A 14,692-nucleotide genomic window follows, 5' to 3' on the forward strand; every position below is an offset into this window, starting at 1 on the left:
GAACACCCATGGCAAATACATATATGTGCGTATGTATGTGGACTTTATTTTTTTAATTACTGACGATGTTGTGGTTCTTTTTTGTGTACAAGCGGTGGTAACGGGGGATGGGGGGAGGTCTCCAGCTAAGCAAGGGTCCTGCGAACGACTGGCATATAGTCTGAAGAGGGGGGGGGAGCGGAGAGTGACAGCGTAGGACACACATGGCAGGTCGAAGGTGAACGGTCTACGCGCACCCCCCCCCTCCCTCCCCACAGTCACCGCCATTATCTCTTGCTCATCGACTTTCCCTCTCCCTCCCAATGTATAAGCAGAACCAACAGATGCTCTGTTTTTTTTTTTTTTTATGTCCTGCGGAGCGCGTGTGATAGACTATGCCGTATTGTGGTGTGTGGAGAGGGGAGGGGGGGGAGGGGGGGAGGAGAGGGAGAGACAGAAGCTCATGGGGGTGAGGAAAAAGAGAAAAAAGGGTGGAGGAGGAGGAAGCAGTGGGAGATAGGGAGACCTCCGCACAAGGGGAGGCTACTCCCACCCACTCACCCACCCCTGTACGAGAAAGCGAGATGATGTAGAGCGGTAAAACATGCTTGATAAGATTTTTGTTTCGTGTCGACAGGGATGTATTCTTCCATGGCCGAGGGAGCTTAGTTGAACCACCATCACCCCCTCCTTCCACTCACTCACTCACTCAGATATCCCCCTGTGATGGTGTAACCGCAATACTAATAGGGAGGATTATGGAGAGTGAGTACACACACACGCGTCCGCGAGTACAGAGAGAATAAGGGTTACACATTACATAATTTCTTTCCTCGTTTTCTCTGTACATCGAGGGGCGGCATTGCTGCACTGCTCCCCCTCCCCTCCCCTCCCCTCCTCCGCCCTTTTCTTTCCCCTCCCCTTCGTGCACACTGTCTGTTCGTGCTTGAGAAGTCCCCGCTTCCGTTGTGTCACCAGGGACAGCCCCCTCTCCTCCCTGTCTGCTCTCCGTCCCTATAAGCACACCCGCACACCTTCTTGTCTCCTCGCCTTCGTTTTTTTTTCCCAGTGTCGGTTTGTTCTCGTGTATTTTTTTTCTTTTTCCTGTGCGCTCTCATACTCGTACAACTAGGCACCGACAAACGTGTTGCGCACACACACACACACACACACACATACATACATATATATATATATATATATGTATATGTCTTGAGTCAAGCGTTGCTTTTACCCCCTTCCCTTTTTGCGTCACTTTGCTTCCCTTGTGTTAAACAATGGGGTGATACGCGAACATAACCGATGCCAGCAGCTGTGAAGAGGGTAAGAGTTGAGGATGAGTGAACTGCAGGGCCTCGCTGTGACGGTGCGATGTCATGCACGTGCGTTCGTGTACGTCTGTGTCTATGTGGCGTGGGGAGTGGGGAAGGTGTGTGTACGTGGACGTGTGTGTCTGTGGGTGTGTGTCTTTAGAGCAGGTGTGGGTGTTGGTGATCAATCAGTTTCACGTGTATTGCTCTCCTACACAAAGACCGAAAGAAAGACAATGCTGACACGCCGCCACCACCACCACTTTTTCCCCCTCCCCCTTTGTATTCGCCTGCTTCCTTTGCTCCTGTTTATCCCAAAACGTAATTTTATTTTGTTTTTAGTCCCCTCTAAGTGCTCGCGTGCACCATCATCCCTCCCCCTCCCTCCTCCCCCTCCCCCTATTTTCGTCTCGTGCCTCTTTCATTACAAGATACGTGTGGCTCATCATGTAATACGCACATTTGTCGAGACCGTCGCGCTCCTGTCGTGCGCTATTTTGAACTTTTGTTCCATTTTTTGTATTTTCACTCAATCCCTCTCTGTGTGTGTGTGTGTGATGTATATCTTCTTGTCCCTGTCTTTTTCACTATTTCACTCACTCGCATGCACGCACGCATCTTTTTTTTTTTTGAGGGGAGGAGGGAGGGATGGAGGGGGGAAGGGGGAGGAGAAGGTGTACGAGAAAGTGAAGAAAGCAAAGAGGTTTGACGGTGCTACGAGGGCGCTGCCCCCCCCCCCTCCTCTCTCTACACGCACACACACACACACAGAGACAGACACCGGACATGTCGCAACATCGGCCAACATCACACGACCATCACAGGCAATCCTTTCATTCCTACGCCTGCTCCCCTCCCCCCACCACCACTCATCCGTCCATCATTTTTCGATCTATTGTTTTTTTTCTCCGGTGTATCATTTCTTCCCGTATATATATATATATATATTTATATATGTTGCTTCCTGTTATCAAGCACGCACCGGCTTTCTTCACCCTTCACTGTTTTGGGCTTGAAGTAACTGTTCTCTTTGGGTTCTCGATTCTTTTTTTTTGTGTGTGTGCGCCTCCTGTCCCTTTTTTTTTTGAAAAAGAAACTTTTTTTTCGGCTCGTTGGTTCAGATGCCGATTTCATTTGGCTTTTCCTCATCCACTTCTTGTGCATCGCCTTTGTTTGGTGGTGGGGGGTGTGCGTGTGTGTGTGCGTGTGTGTGTGTGTGTGCTGTACGATTCCTTTGTCGTTTCTCCATTTGGTTAGTCGTTTTTTTTTGCTGTTATTGTTTGTACCCTCCCCCTCCCCCCTTTCCTTCCCGATCATCATCTCGCCCCTTTTTTTTTCTCTCCCTTTCTTTCGACATCGTGCGCTCAGTGTGTTTCTCCTCCCCGCCCCCTCCCTCTCTCTGATGTTCTTTGGGCGCCGACGTCTGGGATGTTGACGGCAGAGGTGTGCGCGTGGGCATAAATTTTCTGCAGGGACGGTGTCCGTGTGCGCGTTGAAGGGGATTTCGGGGGTGTTCCGTGTAAGAGAGAGAGAGAAGCTGGACGGGTGGCGTAACACATCGTGGTGTGCCGCTAAAGAGAGGCCTCTCAGCACGGGAGAGAGAGAGGGGGGGACGACCCCGAGGAAACAGAGGGGAGGGGGGGGGGGAGGGGGTGGGGGTAACGCTAGCCAGGGGCAGGGAGGTTCAGGATGAAGATGAATGTGTGGCAGACAATCGAAAACAACAAAAAAAAACGGCCCTGTCGGGGGGAGAGGCGGGAGGGGGGGGTATCGGCGCATTGACTGCTCTCATTCCCTCCACCCTCACCACCACAAGACCCGTTTTATCCCTTTCCGCCCCTGAAGACACACAGACATACACACACACACACACACGCGCGCTCCTCACGACCTTCCCCCTTTTTAGCCCCCGGCCTATCACTTCCCACAGTCGATGGGGCGTGCACCTGTACGTCAACGTTTTGAGTTTTTTCAGCATCGTGAGCGGCATCCGTTAGAAGAAAAAAAAAACGAAACGAGAATTCCCTGCAGACCCGCTTTTTATTTGTATACCCCCCCCCCAACCCACCCTATCGATTCATGGATCTCGATCCACAGTGGGGAGGGGTTCTGCATGCGCTCCCGACTCCTGCTTCCTGTGTGTGTGTGTGTGTGTGAAAAGGGGAAGGGAGGGGGGGGCGTGCTATCCAAGCAGGCGGTGGATCGTTTTTTTTTGGAGCTCGTGTATGCTAGAACACATACGCACGGGCATTGATGAGATGTGCTACCGGCAGCAGGTTTTTTAAAAGGGAGGAGAGGAGGTAGTCCGACGCAGCTGATGTGCTGGCAATGTGCGCCTGTGTATTTGTGTTTTTCTCTCCCTCCTTGTGTTGCACCTGGCGACTGCTCATTGGAGACGACCCTGAAGAAAGACAGCTGCAGAAATGGTGAACAAGCGAGAAAAAAAAAACGACGCGGTGGCTATGGGCATGAAGAACAAAAACGAAACATAGAACTAAGAGTTTACTGTGTCGCCTAGAAGGGGGGGGGCTCACGCGTGACGTAAAAAACAAATCGCATATGTCATTCCTTTCTATTGCGCTCAATGGAGGAGTCGCCAATGCACTGTGCAGCAGAATTCAAATAAAAATCGAAAACAGGGGAAAGGGGAGGGAGAGAGAGAGAGAGGAGGGAGGGGGGGGAGGAGTACGAAGGTGATGCGCGGCAACTAGATACTCACCTCGCCGTCTTTTTGCTTACGTTCGTTTGACATGCATCTTTTTTTTCTTCTTTTCCACTTTTTTCCATCTCATTCTCTTTTTTTTCGATTCTTGGTTACATGCCGACCTCCGTGAATCTCGGCGCTCACTCTGTCTACCCCCTCTTTCCGTGCCTTGAAAATAAGGCGTTGTTGTCTATGATGATGATGTGCCCTCCCTCTCCACCCTCCGTCAATGACTGGCCCCCCCCCCCCCCCCCACCCCCGCTTTTTTTCCCCTCTTTGCTATTATAATCTTCAGCTCGATGCGCTGGCTTATTATTTTTTTTTGGTGGTGGTGGTAGCTTGGTGTTTGTTTGACTCCCCCTTCCCCCCTCTTCTCTTCTCTCGAGAGTTGTGTCTCTCTGTGTATGTGTGTGTGTGCGTGTTAGCAGTTTGATTAGAGTCAACCCCCTTTTTTGTAGTAGTTCTCTCTCTCTCGTGGCGATTAAAACCGAAACATAGTTGAAAAAAAGAGAAGCAAAAATCGATCACGTGCAACATCTCTACACACATATGTGTGTGTGTGTGTGTTTGTGTGTGTGTATCCGTGCGCAGTCGGCCCGTACACACTCACGGCCTCCTCCGCCACCACTACCGCCACTCCTCGCGCCTATTCCTGGCGCGCGAGAGAGTAGAGGACAGGTGAATGGATGCGAAAGAGGCAACCGCAAAGAAAATATATAATAATGTATGTGCATATATATATATATATATAGATATATTATCTATAATGGAGGAGAGAGAGCAAGATGGCAACTGTGCACCCTCTTTCTCTCTCTGGTTTTCTTGGCAGAATTACTCCCCTCCTCTCCATCTGCCCCCCCCCTTCCCCTCCCCCCACACACACTCCCCTGCCTTCCTCTCGGTCACCACCACCACCACCACCACCGTCTTTCTCATTTCTTACGCTGAATGCCATATCATCACGCGCCACAAAGTCTCTCCGTCCATCCGTCTTTCCGCCCGCTGTGAACATAACCGTAATCACACAGTTGTGCTGTTCTCTTAATCTTTGCATGATTTGCTCAGCAAGTTCGTTTTTTTTTGTTTGCTTGTTTTCCCTGTGTGCGCTGTTGCCATTCTTTTTTCTCGTTCCTTGCGCTTCTGCGAGTCGTTGCGCGCGCCGCCATCTTGTATAGCTCCCCCCCCCCTCCCCCCTGACACACACCGGCACACACACACACATCCACTGGTGCGCTCCAGTGGGTTTCCCTACACTCTCAGTGCTTGTGGCTGTGTGTCTTCACCCTCCCCAAAGACGTACGCGCTGTTATAACGAACTGCACAAAATCAAGATGGGCGCCACCCCATCGCGTGAGGCGAAGCCGACCATTCGGTCGCTGCGCTACGGCAATCATGAAATCGGCCTCATACCGATTACGCGTGCGTACTTCAATGGTGATAATCCGCAGCTGCGGCAGCAGTTCATTCGTCTCCGGAATGACCCCAACGTGCGTTACAGCCACACACGCCTGCGCGGCTACAGCATGGCAGAGCTTCCTCCCGCCAGTTATACGGAAGCGGACCTTGACGCCCTTTTGGACACGGTTGAGCGAAGCCTCTTCAACACCAACGAAGAAATGCTCGACGCTGGTGCGCTGCAGATGCCCACGATCAGCGTGGCACACCTCCAGTACCTCTTACAGTGTGCCGGGAGGGTACACGCGTATGACCCATCGCTTGAAAAAGAGTTGGACGAGAGCGACAAGCGTAGCCAGCCGCACACATCTGTGGCACACTTCTCCCTCGGCGCCGTGGGCACACCGTCCCTGCCCTCTCGCACCGGTGTCAGCCTAAGCGACCCGACAAACACACCGAACATCCACTTTGTGCGTGAGCCAAAGAGCTGGCTGCACGCCACCTCCTTGTCGTTATGTGCCTCGTTATCGGACGAAGCCGACGATCACAGCTTTGTGCACCCAACCCCCACTTTTTCTGGCACTGTCTCTCTCAATGCTGCTGAGGCACACCTGCTGCTGTCCCCTGCCACGCCGGAGGAGGAAGCGCCATCGACGGATGAGAAGACGGCAAAAACCCCATCACCCGAGGACTGCGCCACCGACTGGTTTCTTAAACTCAGGGCCCTCCTCCAAGCGCACCACCGCCGCATGGATGAGCTCGGCCACGTTAACGGCAACTCAACTCGTGGCGAGCACGGTCAGCTGCCGTGCCCGCCGGACTTTTACAAGTCTGAGGAGTACATGCGATTCAAGCGCGCCGTGAGGCCTGTTCCCTGTGCAGTGCTGTTCATCTATGTCAACAATCGAGAAGAGCACGACTGCTTTACTTTTCAGGGCCACCGCGTGAACGTTATTGGAAGCTTTGACATGCGGAGTCACAGCGATGAAGATGACGACTGCACGCCAACCCTGCAGATCCGCAAAGCCATCCTCAAAGCCGCTGGCGACCGCACGCTGGAGCGCGTGCTCGCACTGTCAACGAAGTACTACCTAGACAGCTTTATTGATATCGTCCTTGAGCAGCTGCAGCGACGTCCTGCTGCAGAGCTGTTGGTGGGCCTTGGCGAGGAGGCGCGCAGCCTGCTGCTGGAGACGCCCAGCGGCATCCCTGTTGGTGATTCAGGCTCCTGTCAGTGTATGTACGACGCCGTCTCGATTGCGAAGGCCCTGTTTTACGAGCGCATCGCAAAGCTGCCCGTGGTGGTGTCGTCTCCCTTCAATAACTACCCGACTCTCAAATTTATATATGACTTCACCTCCCTCATGTACAGCATCGAGAACAGCCAGCTCATCCGGCCAAGTGACGTACGGTTGTGCACTTACGAGCGGGAAAAGGATGAGCGCGGCATCTTTTTTTTGTTTCACGGCCGCGCCCTGGCACATAGCTGGTTGTGGGCGACGACACTGACGCAGCGGTCCACTGTGCGTGATTCCTGGGCGCAGTACACACTGTGCGAGCATACCCAGTCCCGCGAGCGGCGCATTCAGCAGTGGCTGGCCACAGACCCTCGGGCCAAGACGCTCTTCGGAGATGCGGCCACCACAGCCTGCTTTGAGCAGCACCTCGAACATCTCCATGGAGAGATTGTGCGCGCTCGCAGCACACCGAGAGACGACAAAAAGTCGTGGTCGGAGGCGCAGGAGTACAGTCATGACATGAAGCTGTACCGCATCTTCCTTTCTCCGCTATGTGGACCTCTACTCACAACAGTGAAGACGGCAAAGCCAGAGAAACCGAAGCGCCGCAGCAACACCAAGAAGCAAACGATCGCCAGCTCGGTGCCGAGCGCCGCGGACGGCAGTAATGCGTCGACGTACTCTCGCACCAAGGCCGCCTTGGATCCTCGCACAACCATGACGACGAGTGTTTCACCTCACCACAGCCGCAGCGGCTGTGTCCAGACGCGTGGCAAGAAGTCACCCAACACTCCGCTGACGGGTCTGAGCACCTCTGAGGGTACTCTTTCGGCCTCCAACTTCTCGGCCAGCGTTGCGACGATGGGTGGCAGCAGTAGCAGCAGCATCGGCCCGCTCTATGTGGGCGGCATGGGGCAAGGCACGTTCCTGCACCAACCCCTATCCACGTCACCCTCCTTCTCCGGGGACGGCGCCACGCGGGTAGCAATGCCCAGAAATTTCATGGCACCCGCTGCCTTGGCTGGCCAGGGGTCCTCCGTAGCAGGTATGCAGAGGGCAATCCCTATGTACTTCACAGACCCACAGCAGCAATCGCAGCTGCAGTCGCAACAGGTGCCTCTGCCGCCTCAGTCGTCGTCGTCGTCACCGCACCAGCAGCCGGGCTGCTTTTCGCCGATGATGGCGGCTCCGCCACCGGCTGGGATTCCCTTCTCGGTGCCATCCGCGCAGTGGCCGTTGCACTCCTTCCTCCATTCGCCACAAACCATGGCAACGCCACCGAATCAGCCATCCACCGAGACCCCCATGTCATACGTGGTGCAGGTCTCCAGTAACGGTGTCCAGACCCTGGTCCCCATCACGTTCGCGTCCACCTCAACTTCGACCACAACAAGCAGAAACTTGCGCGCCGACATTCCTTCACCCAACAACGTAAGCCTTCAACAGGTATCCCAGCAGCAACTGCTGCCGCAGTCCTTTCCGTCGGCTATGCTGATGGCGAATGGGAGGGGTGAGACGTTGTCGCTCTCCTCCTCGCAGCACTCATATGGGAGCAAGGGAACACGGTACTCGGGAGCTCCTCTTCTCACCGGCATGACCCTTCAAAGCTCGTACCCGCCTCACGGTTTCGACGGCGACGCTCCCGCACCGTGCCCGACAACGCTGGCCGCCTTCGCTACGGGACACGGAAGTGCCCCATTCTCCACCTTCCATCACCCATCGACTCAGCCGCAAGCGACTGCGCCAGGGTTCGCATCAATGCAGCCAGCGCAACTTGCGAACAAACCGGCTGTGTTTTTCACCGACCCGAAAAACTACGTTCCTGTTGGCTATTTCACTACGTCGGTACCCGGATCTCCCCAAATGCACCAGTAAAGGAACACAAACAACAAAAAAGGCGCGCCCGGCCCCCCGCCCCCCACTCACTCACCTCACGGAGAAACAAAAAGCGAGAAAAAATGAGCATATTTATTTTTTAAACTTTATTTGTTTTATTTTTTTTTATTTTGTAAAAAAAAAAGGCCGGTCAAAAACACAAAACATCGATCGGGAGGGTGTCGATTTTTCCTCCTCCACGCACTTCGACAAGGACGCACCCTTGTTTTCTCTCCACCTCTACCCCCCCCCCCCAACACCCCAACCCAAGAGAGGGAGGGAGGGGAGGGGGGGGGAGCGGTGCAGATCTAGCACCTGCTGCTATCTTGGTAAGTGTGTGTGTGTGTGCGTGTCGGAATAGGTGGAAGGAAACATTTTATATATTTTTGTTGTTGATCAACTCTCACCCGAGGACGTTTTGTCTTCGCACTTGTGTTGTTTTTTTTTTCTTCATTGCAGCGTGTGCGTGTGATCTCTTCTAATTTGGAAGTGAGAACGAATAAAAAAAAATGGCGATCTCTGCCTTGGCAGAGACGCTGCTCTAAACCTCTCTAGCTTTTCTTTTTTTTTCTCCCCCTGCATCTCTTCTTTCTCCACTCTCCCCGATTTTCTTTTTTTTTCAATCCAGTTCTCGATTTTTGAATCATCAATGAAAAGGCGTACAGCCCATAAGCCCACGCACCCTTACGCACAAATCGTGATATCCTCGAGCTACGCGGATGTACATGTGCACATGTGTGTATACATCGTGCGTTTGCGTGTCTTTGTGTTGCTGATTCTTTAATGTATCATCCAGCTTTATCTTTCGTACTTCATGATAGGTTCTCGTGTGTATGCCATTTTTTCCCTTTCTTGTGATCCTTTGACTTTACCTTTTTTTTTCTCTCTCCGCCTGTTTTTTAATGGATACGTCTCTCTCTCTCTTTGTGCACGCACGCACGCGTACACATTGCCCTCCTTCCCCCCCCCTCCCTCCCTCCTCTCCTCTCCTCTCCCACACACACACACAAGCGTTTTTTTTCTCAGTGATCTATTCTGGATAGCCCCAATACAAATTTTTTTTTCATAAATATGGTGTATGTTTTGTTATTTGTGTGTGTGTCTCTGTGTGTGTGTGTGTGTTCTCTTCTGTTGTTTTACCCCCCCCCCGCCCCCCTCTCCTCCTCCCCAGCGTTGTCTTCGGGTTCCACTCCCTTTTGTTTTCCTCTTCATTGTGAGGTCCTCCTTTTTTTATCATTGTCGAACGACCTGCGCGAGTGCTTTCATCTGCGTCTCGTTTTTCCCTCTCGCCCCCGTGGGAGGAGGAGACGGGGGAGGGATGGTTCGGGTTCACCAACACCCCTCTCTCCCCCTCTCTCCCCCCCGCCCACACACACACACACAGACACACGAAAAGCTGTCATGATAGCAAAGCACCTTTTTTTTTTCAAACTGCAGCGGCTCTATGTAGGGGGGGGAGGGAGGGAGGGACATCTCGGATTTTGTGAATGCGGCAGTAGTGGTGTCGGTGTGTGGTTGCCTTGAAGCGCATCTTTCTCTCTCACAGAAACTTCATCCGCTCACCCTCCCCCTTTTTTCCCCCTTGCTTCCCCTCGTTATGGTGTTGATCACCAAACGCCCTCATTACCTTGGTATAGGTTTTTTTGTTTTTTGTTTTGTTTCTGCGTGCCCGCCCTTTATATATATATATACTTTTTTCTTTTTTTTTGTCCACATGTATGTCACGTGGTCATGCAATATTTTTTCACCGTTTTTTTTTTTTGTGATTCCCCCCTCCATATTCGTCTGCGATTCACCGCCTCCCCCCCCACCCCACTCACGTGTGTGCGCGTGGAGCGGAGTGGGCGGCATGTGTGGTGAGCAGATGTCTATGCAGTCGTCACACTTTCACCTCGGTGCGCGTGGGGACCTCTCATTACGTATCCCCCGGAGTTGCATCTCCACGCGCACGATTCTCGGTTTCGAGTGCGGTTACCTTCTTCGACGCCTAGAACCCCCTCTCCATGTGTCCGTCTCTGCCTTTGCGTCCATCTTGTTGATGTACACGGTGTGTTTACAGCGTCTCTCTCTCTCCTCTTCTTCTTAGCAAGGCTAAACGGTAAACTGAATCTCAGTCGAAACCGTGTGAGTTGAGCTACTGACTCTACCACCCCCTCCTCTCCCTTCCTCTCCACTCCCTCCCCTCCCTTTTCGACTTAAATCACATGGCGCGTGAGTGCCAGTGATGTTTCACGGCTTTTTTTCTGCCTAGTTGTTGTTTTTGCTCGTTTGGCACTCCTTCTCTCCCTATATACTACCTGTATTAGCTGTGTGTATATATATATATGTGTGTGTGTGTGTATGTGTGTGTTCCTTCCTCCTTCCTTAGTCTATATGTCCTCCATTCCCTCGATTGTGTGCATATATATATATATATATTGGCTGCTGTTCCTCGCCGTTATTCTACTCGCCTCACACACACACACACACACACACACATACGTACGTACGTACAAACACACACAACAAGCGCATCTCCACTATGTTGTGTGTCTATGCTTCGCTGAACTATATATATGTGTATGTATGTATCGGTGTATGTATTTTATACATACAAACTCATATTCTTTATGACCATGATCGTCGCTCTTTTATTTTATGCCCGCGTCTGGGCCCCCCTGTTCCGCTACACACCTCACACCACCACTCCCCCCTCCTCCCTCCTCCTCCCTCCCCCCTCCTTACCGCTCGATTAACAGATTTAACGACTTTTTGTCTTCGTTTTTTTCCCTCCCGTACTGGCCGAGGTGGAGAGAACGGGGGGGTGGGGGTGGGTGGGTGGGGGAAGTAAGGTGTGTGTGTGTATCTGTATGTATATATATATATGTATACCCGGGAGAGGAAAGAGGGTGTTATCTGTCGTTTCTACTTGGTTCTCCGTTTCTTTTTTTTTTGGCCGCAGTTTTTTCTTCACTTTTCTTTTGTCTCATCACCCACCTCCCCCACCACCATCTCATCACACACATACACACGCCTCCCTCCATCCTTCCTCCTACGCTACCGCACCCTCATTCGGTTTGTTCGGTGCTGGTGGTGATGAAAGCCGTCGAGTGGTTTCGATTGGTGAACGTGTATGTGTGCTCTCCCCCTGTTTCTTCATATTTGTTTCGTGTGTGTGTGTGTGTGTGTGTGTGTGCATTCGAATTTCGATTCTTTGCTGTTTTTTTTTTTGTGTTCCGCGCTTCTCCCTCCTCCTCTTCCCTCCCTCCCCCGCTGTTCCCCTTTGTTGTTGTTTCGAAATTGGTTTTTCTTTTCCTTGTATTGCGGGTGATCTGTCCGCGTGTTTGTTTCGTTTTTTTTAATATATTATGTCCCCCCCCCCTTCTCCCTGTTTTTTTTCGGTCTCTTCTTTTGAGCTCTCCGTTTCTATTTTTTTTCTCTATTGCTGTTGTTCGCTTGTTTTACTTGTATTTTTTCTTGAGGGCTCAGGGCAGTGTCTGTGATGTGTGTGTGTGTGTGTGTAGTGTGATGTGGTGGTGGGGGAGGGGAGGGGAGGGGAGGGGAAGGAGAAGGAGAAGGGGGGCAATAGCCTGGCACGATATCTATATATTTCGTTTTTCCTCAACCATTATTGTTGTTGCCAGCGCCCCGCCCCCCTCTCCCTCCAACCCTGCTCCCCCCCCTCTCCACACCCCACACACGCACACACACTTTTTCATCTTCTGTGGGCGCACGTCTCTCGCATTGATAAAATTAGACACACACACACACACGGATTATATATGCATATATGTGTATATCCCCGCCCCCCCCAGCCTGCCGAAGTTCTCTCGCATGCGCAGATGTGGAGAACCACGCACGCACCCACTCACCACCTCCTCCTCCTCTTCCCTCTGGAAAAGGGGGGAGAAAAGCAATAGCTCTTTTTGTGCTTCAACATTTTCTTTTTTTCTGTTTGCGTTGCTTTGAGTCGCGCGCTGCGCGTTTAACGTTGAGGATGGAGAAAATTGTACGTCAACGATCATTTTTTCTTTTTGAAAATTTTTTGTGAGTCTTTTTTTTTCCTTAATATCTCCCATGGTGAATGAGAGCAGCACGCATCCCTGCTGCTTTTCGGGGGATTACACTTCTCTTTTTTGAAATTCAACACCCCCTTCACCACCCCCTCTCTCTCTCCCCCTCTCTCCCCCCTCTCTCTCATCACCTAAACGATGGCGTGGCCCCCCCCCCCCTCCCGCCTGTTATTTGCACTCTAAAATGTAGAAGCAACAGCAAAAAAAAATGTGCGCCTCTTGTGGCCCCTTTTTATCTCTACGTTTCCCGAATTCACATTTTTCACTTCTGAACCCTGGCGTGATGCAGAACCGATCTCCGCATAGCTGCCCCCATCCCCCATCCCCTATCCTTCTCCTGGTCAATGGAGGGATCGGGAGGCGGGATACGGCAGTGATGTCGACACACGCGTAGGTGTATAGACGCAGGCACGAATCAAAGTGGAAAAAAAAAGGGGGGATGAGAGAGAGAGGATGGGCAGAAAAGGAGGAGTAAATTCAAAAAAAAAAAACTGAAGGGGACGCCACACAGATGGAAATGGGGAGGGCGGGGGCGGGGGCATCCCGTTAAGCTCACCAAGCCGGGCGCCACCTTTTTTTTTGGGGGGGGGGGCCGGGGGTTAATACACATTAATCCGTTTTTCTCTCCTTTTTTTCTTCCCTGCTGTTGTTGTTGTTGTGTATGTTTGTCTGCATGTGTGCCTCATACATACACACACACACAACCTCATCTACGTCCGCACCAACGAGGGATACGCAGAATTTAAGAAACTTATCCGCGCAGACGGACAGATGAGAGAGAGAGGGAGCGGGGGGCGGGTGCATTGTCCAGCACAGGCAGAGAGTAGCGACAGCTGCAACGAAAAAACCGCAGTAGGAGAAACCCCGCGTCATGCGATGCATGTCGGGCAATAAGCATCAGCCCCAAAAGGGGGGGAGGGCGAGGGGAAGGGAAGGGAAGGAGCTGCAGCCGAGGCCAACTCAAGAAAAAGTAAAGAGAAATAAAATGGTTGCATCGCCTCAAGCGCGATATATATATCTATATATATATATATATATATATAGATACATAACTATGTTTTTCTTTGAGTTTACATGCGTGCGGCAAGGAGAGAAAGTGTGCGTGCATGTGTTTGCATATTTGTGTGGGAGGTTGGACAACAGAATGCGGCGCACGCGTTTTCTCCTCAATCGATTTCATAAAAAGCTTCTCAATGACTTTTCTCTATCCGCGATTCCACAAAGCACCCCCCCCCCCACCCCATCTCCCGCACATATCGCCAGCCGTTCTCATCTTGCTCGTTTTCTGCTCGTTTGATCTTTCTCTCGACCCCCTCCCATATTCCTTTATGAGTGTTGGCATCTCTGTGTGTGTGTGTGTGTGTGTGTGTGTGTGTCTTTTTGTTTGCCTTACGCTGCGTTCCACCATCACCTCCCCCGGACCCCCATTCGGTGTGTGTTTTCTCTCTACTCACTTCCTTCTACTTACCTCAGGCACTCCTCTCATCTCTCCGCTCTCTCAACCTCCTCTGCTCAAGCACATACTTCATTCTGCATTTGCGCTATGTGCTTGCTTTTCAATGTCCTCCTCGGTTCTTGCGCCTCACTGTTTTCGTTTTTTTTATTATTTCTCGTTGACCAATTTTACTGCGATTTTTCACATTCCTCTTCTCTGCATTTTTTTTTGTGCACACTCCAGTGTCTCCTTACCCTCCCCCCCCCCCCAACACTCCCCGCTCCTCACTCCCGTCGTCCTCGTTGTCGCTGTACAGCACGTTTTAACCTAGAGACGATATGGTTGCCTGATTATCCTACTCGCTGGAACTCCTCTCCACTTTGCGTTAAAATATTTTTCTCTTTGTGTGTATGTGTGTGTGTGTTTTATGTCTTATTTTGCATCCTGACGCGAAAAAAAAACTGTGTTTCTCGCTGCTCCGCTCCCCTACCCCCCCTTTTGAGTGGACTTGTGTTCTCTTCTGTCTTTTCTGTGTGTGTGTGTGTGTGTTTGTGTGTACCTGTGTGCACGAGTGGCAGGTGGTGAAACACGTATCTCCTTCATTCTTTTCTTGGGGGATGGGCTTTCAGTACTGGACCCCCCTCCCCTCCTCTTCCCTCCCTCCCCTCCCCCCCCCCCGTCGTACTGCCCTTTCTCCTGCACTA

The 14,692-nt window shown here is 51.8% G+C and overlaps 1 protein-coding gene across 1 annotated transcript; it reads left to right on the forward strand.

Annotated features, from left to right (window-relative positions):
• Window positions 1-5,324: 5,324 nt before the first annotated feature.
• Window positions 5,325-8,501, forward strand: JKF63_05942 (uncharacterized protein; the record flags this gene model as incomplete). The annotated part of the gene is made up of 1 exon (XM_067901895.1): window positions 5,325-8,501. The coding sequence occupies one exon, from the start codon at window positions 5,325-5,327 to the stop codon at window positions 8,499-8,501; it is 3,177 nt and encodes a 1,058-aa protein (XP_067757601.1).
• Window positions 8,502-14,692: the final 6,191 nt, after the last annotated feature.

The sequence above is a fragment of the Porcisia hertigi genome, chromosome 20 (assembly GCF_017918235.1).
Source record: "Porcisia hertigi strain C119 chromosome 20, whole genome shotgun sequence".
Classification (NCBI taxonomy): Eukaryota; Euglenozoa; class Kinetoplastea; order Trypanosomatida; family Trypanosomatidae; genus Porcisia; species Porcisia hertigi.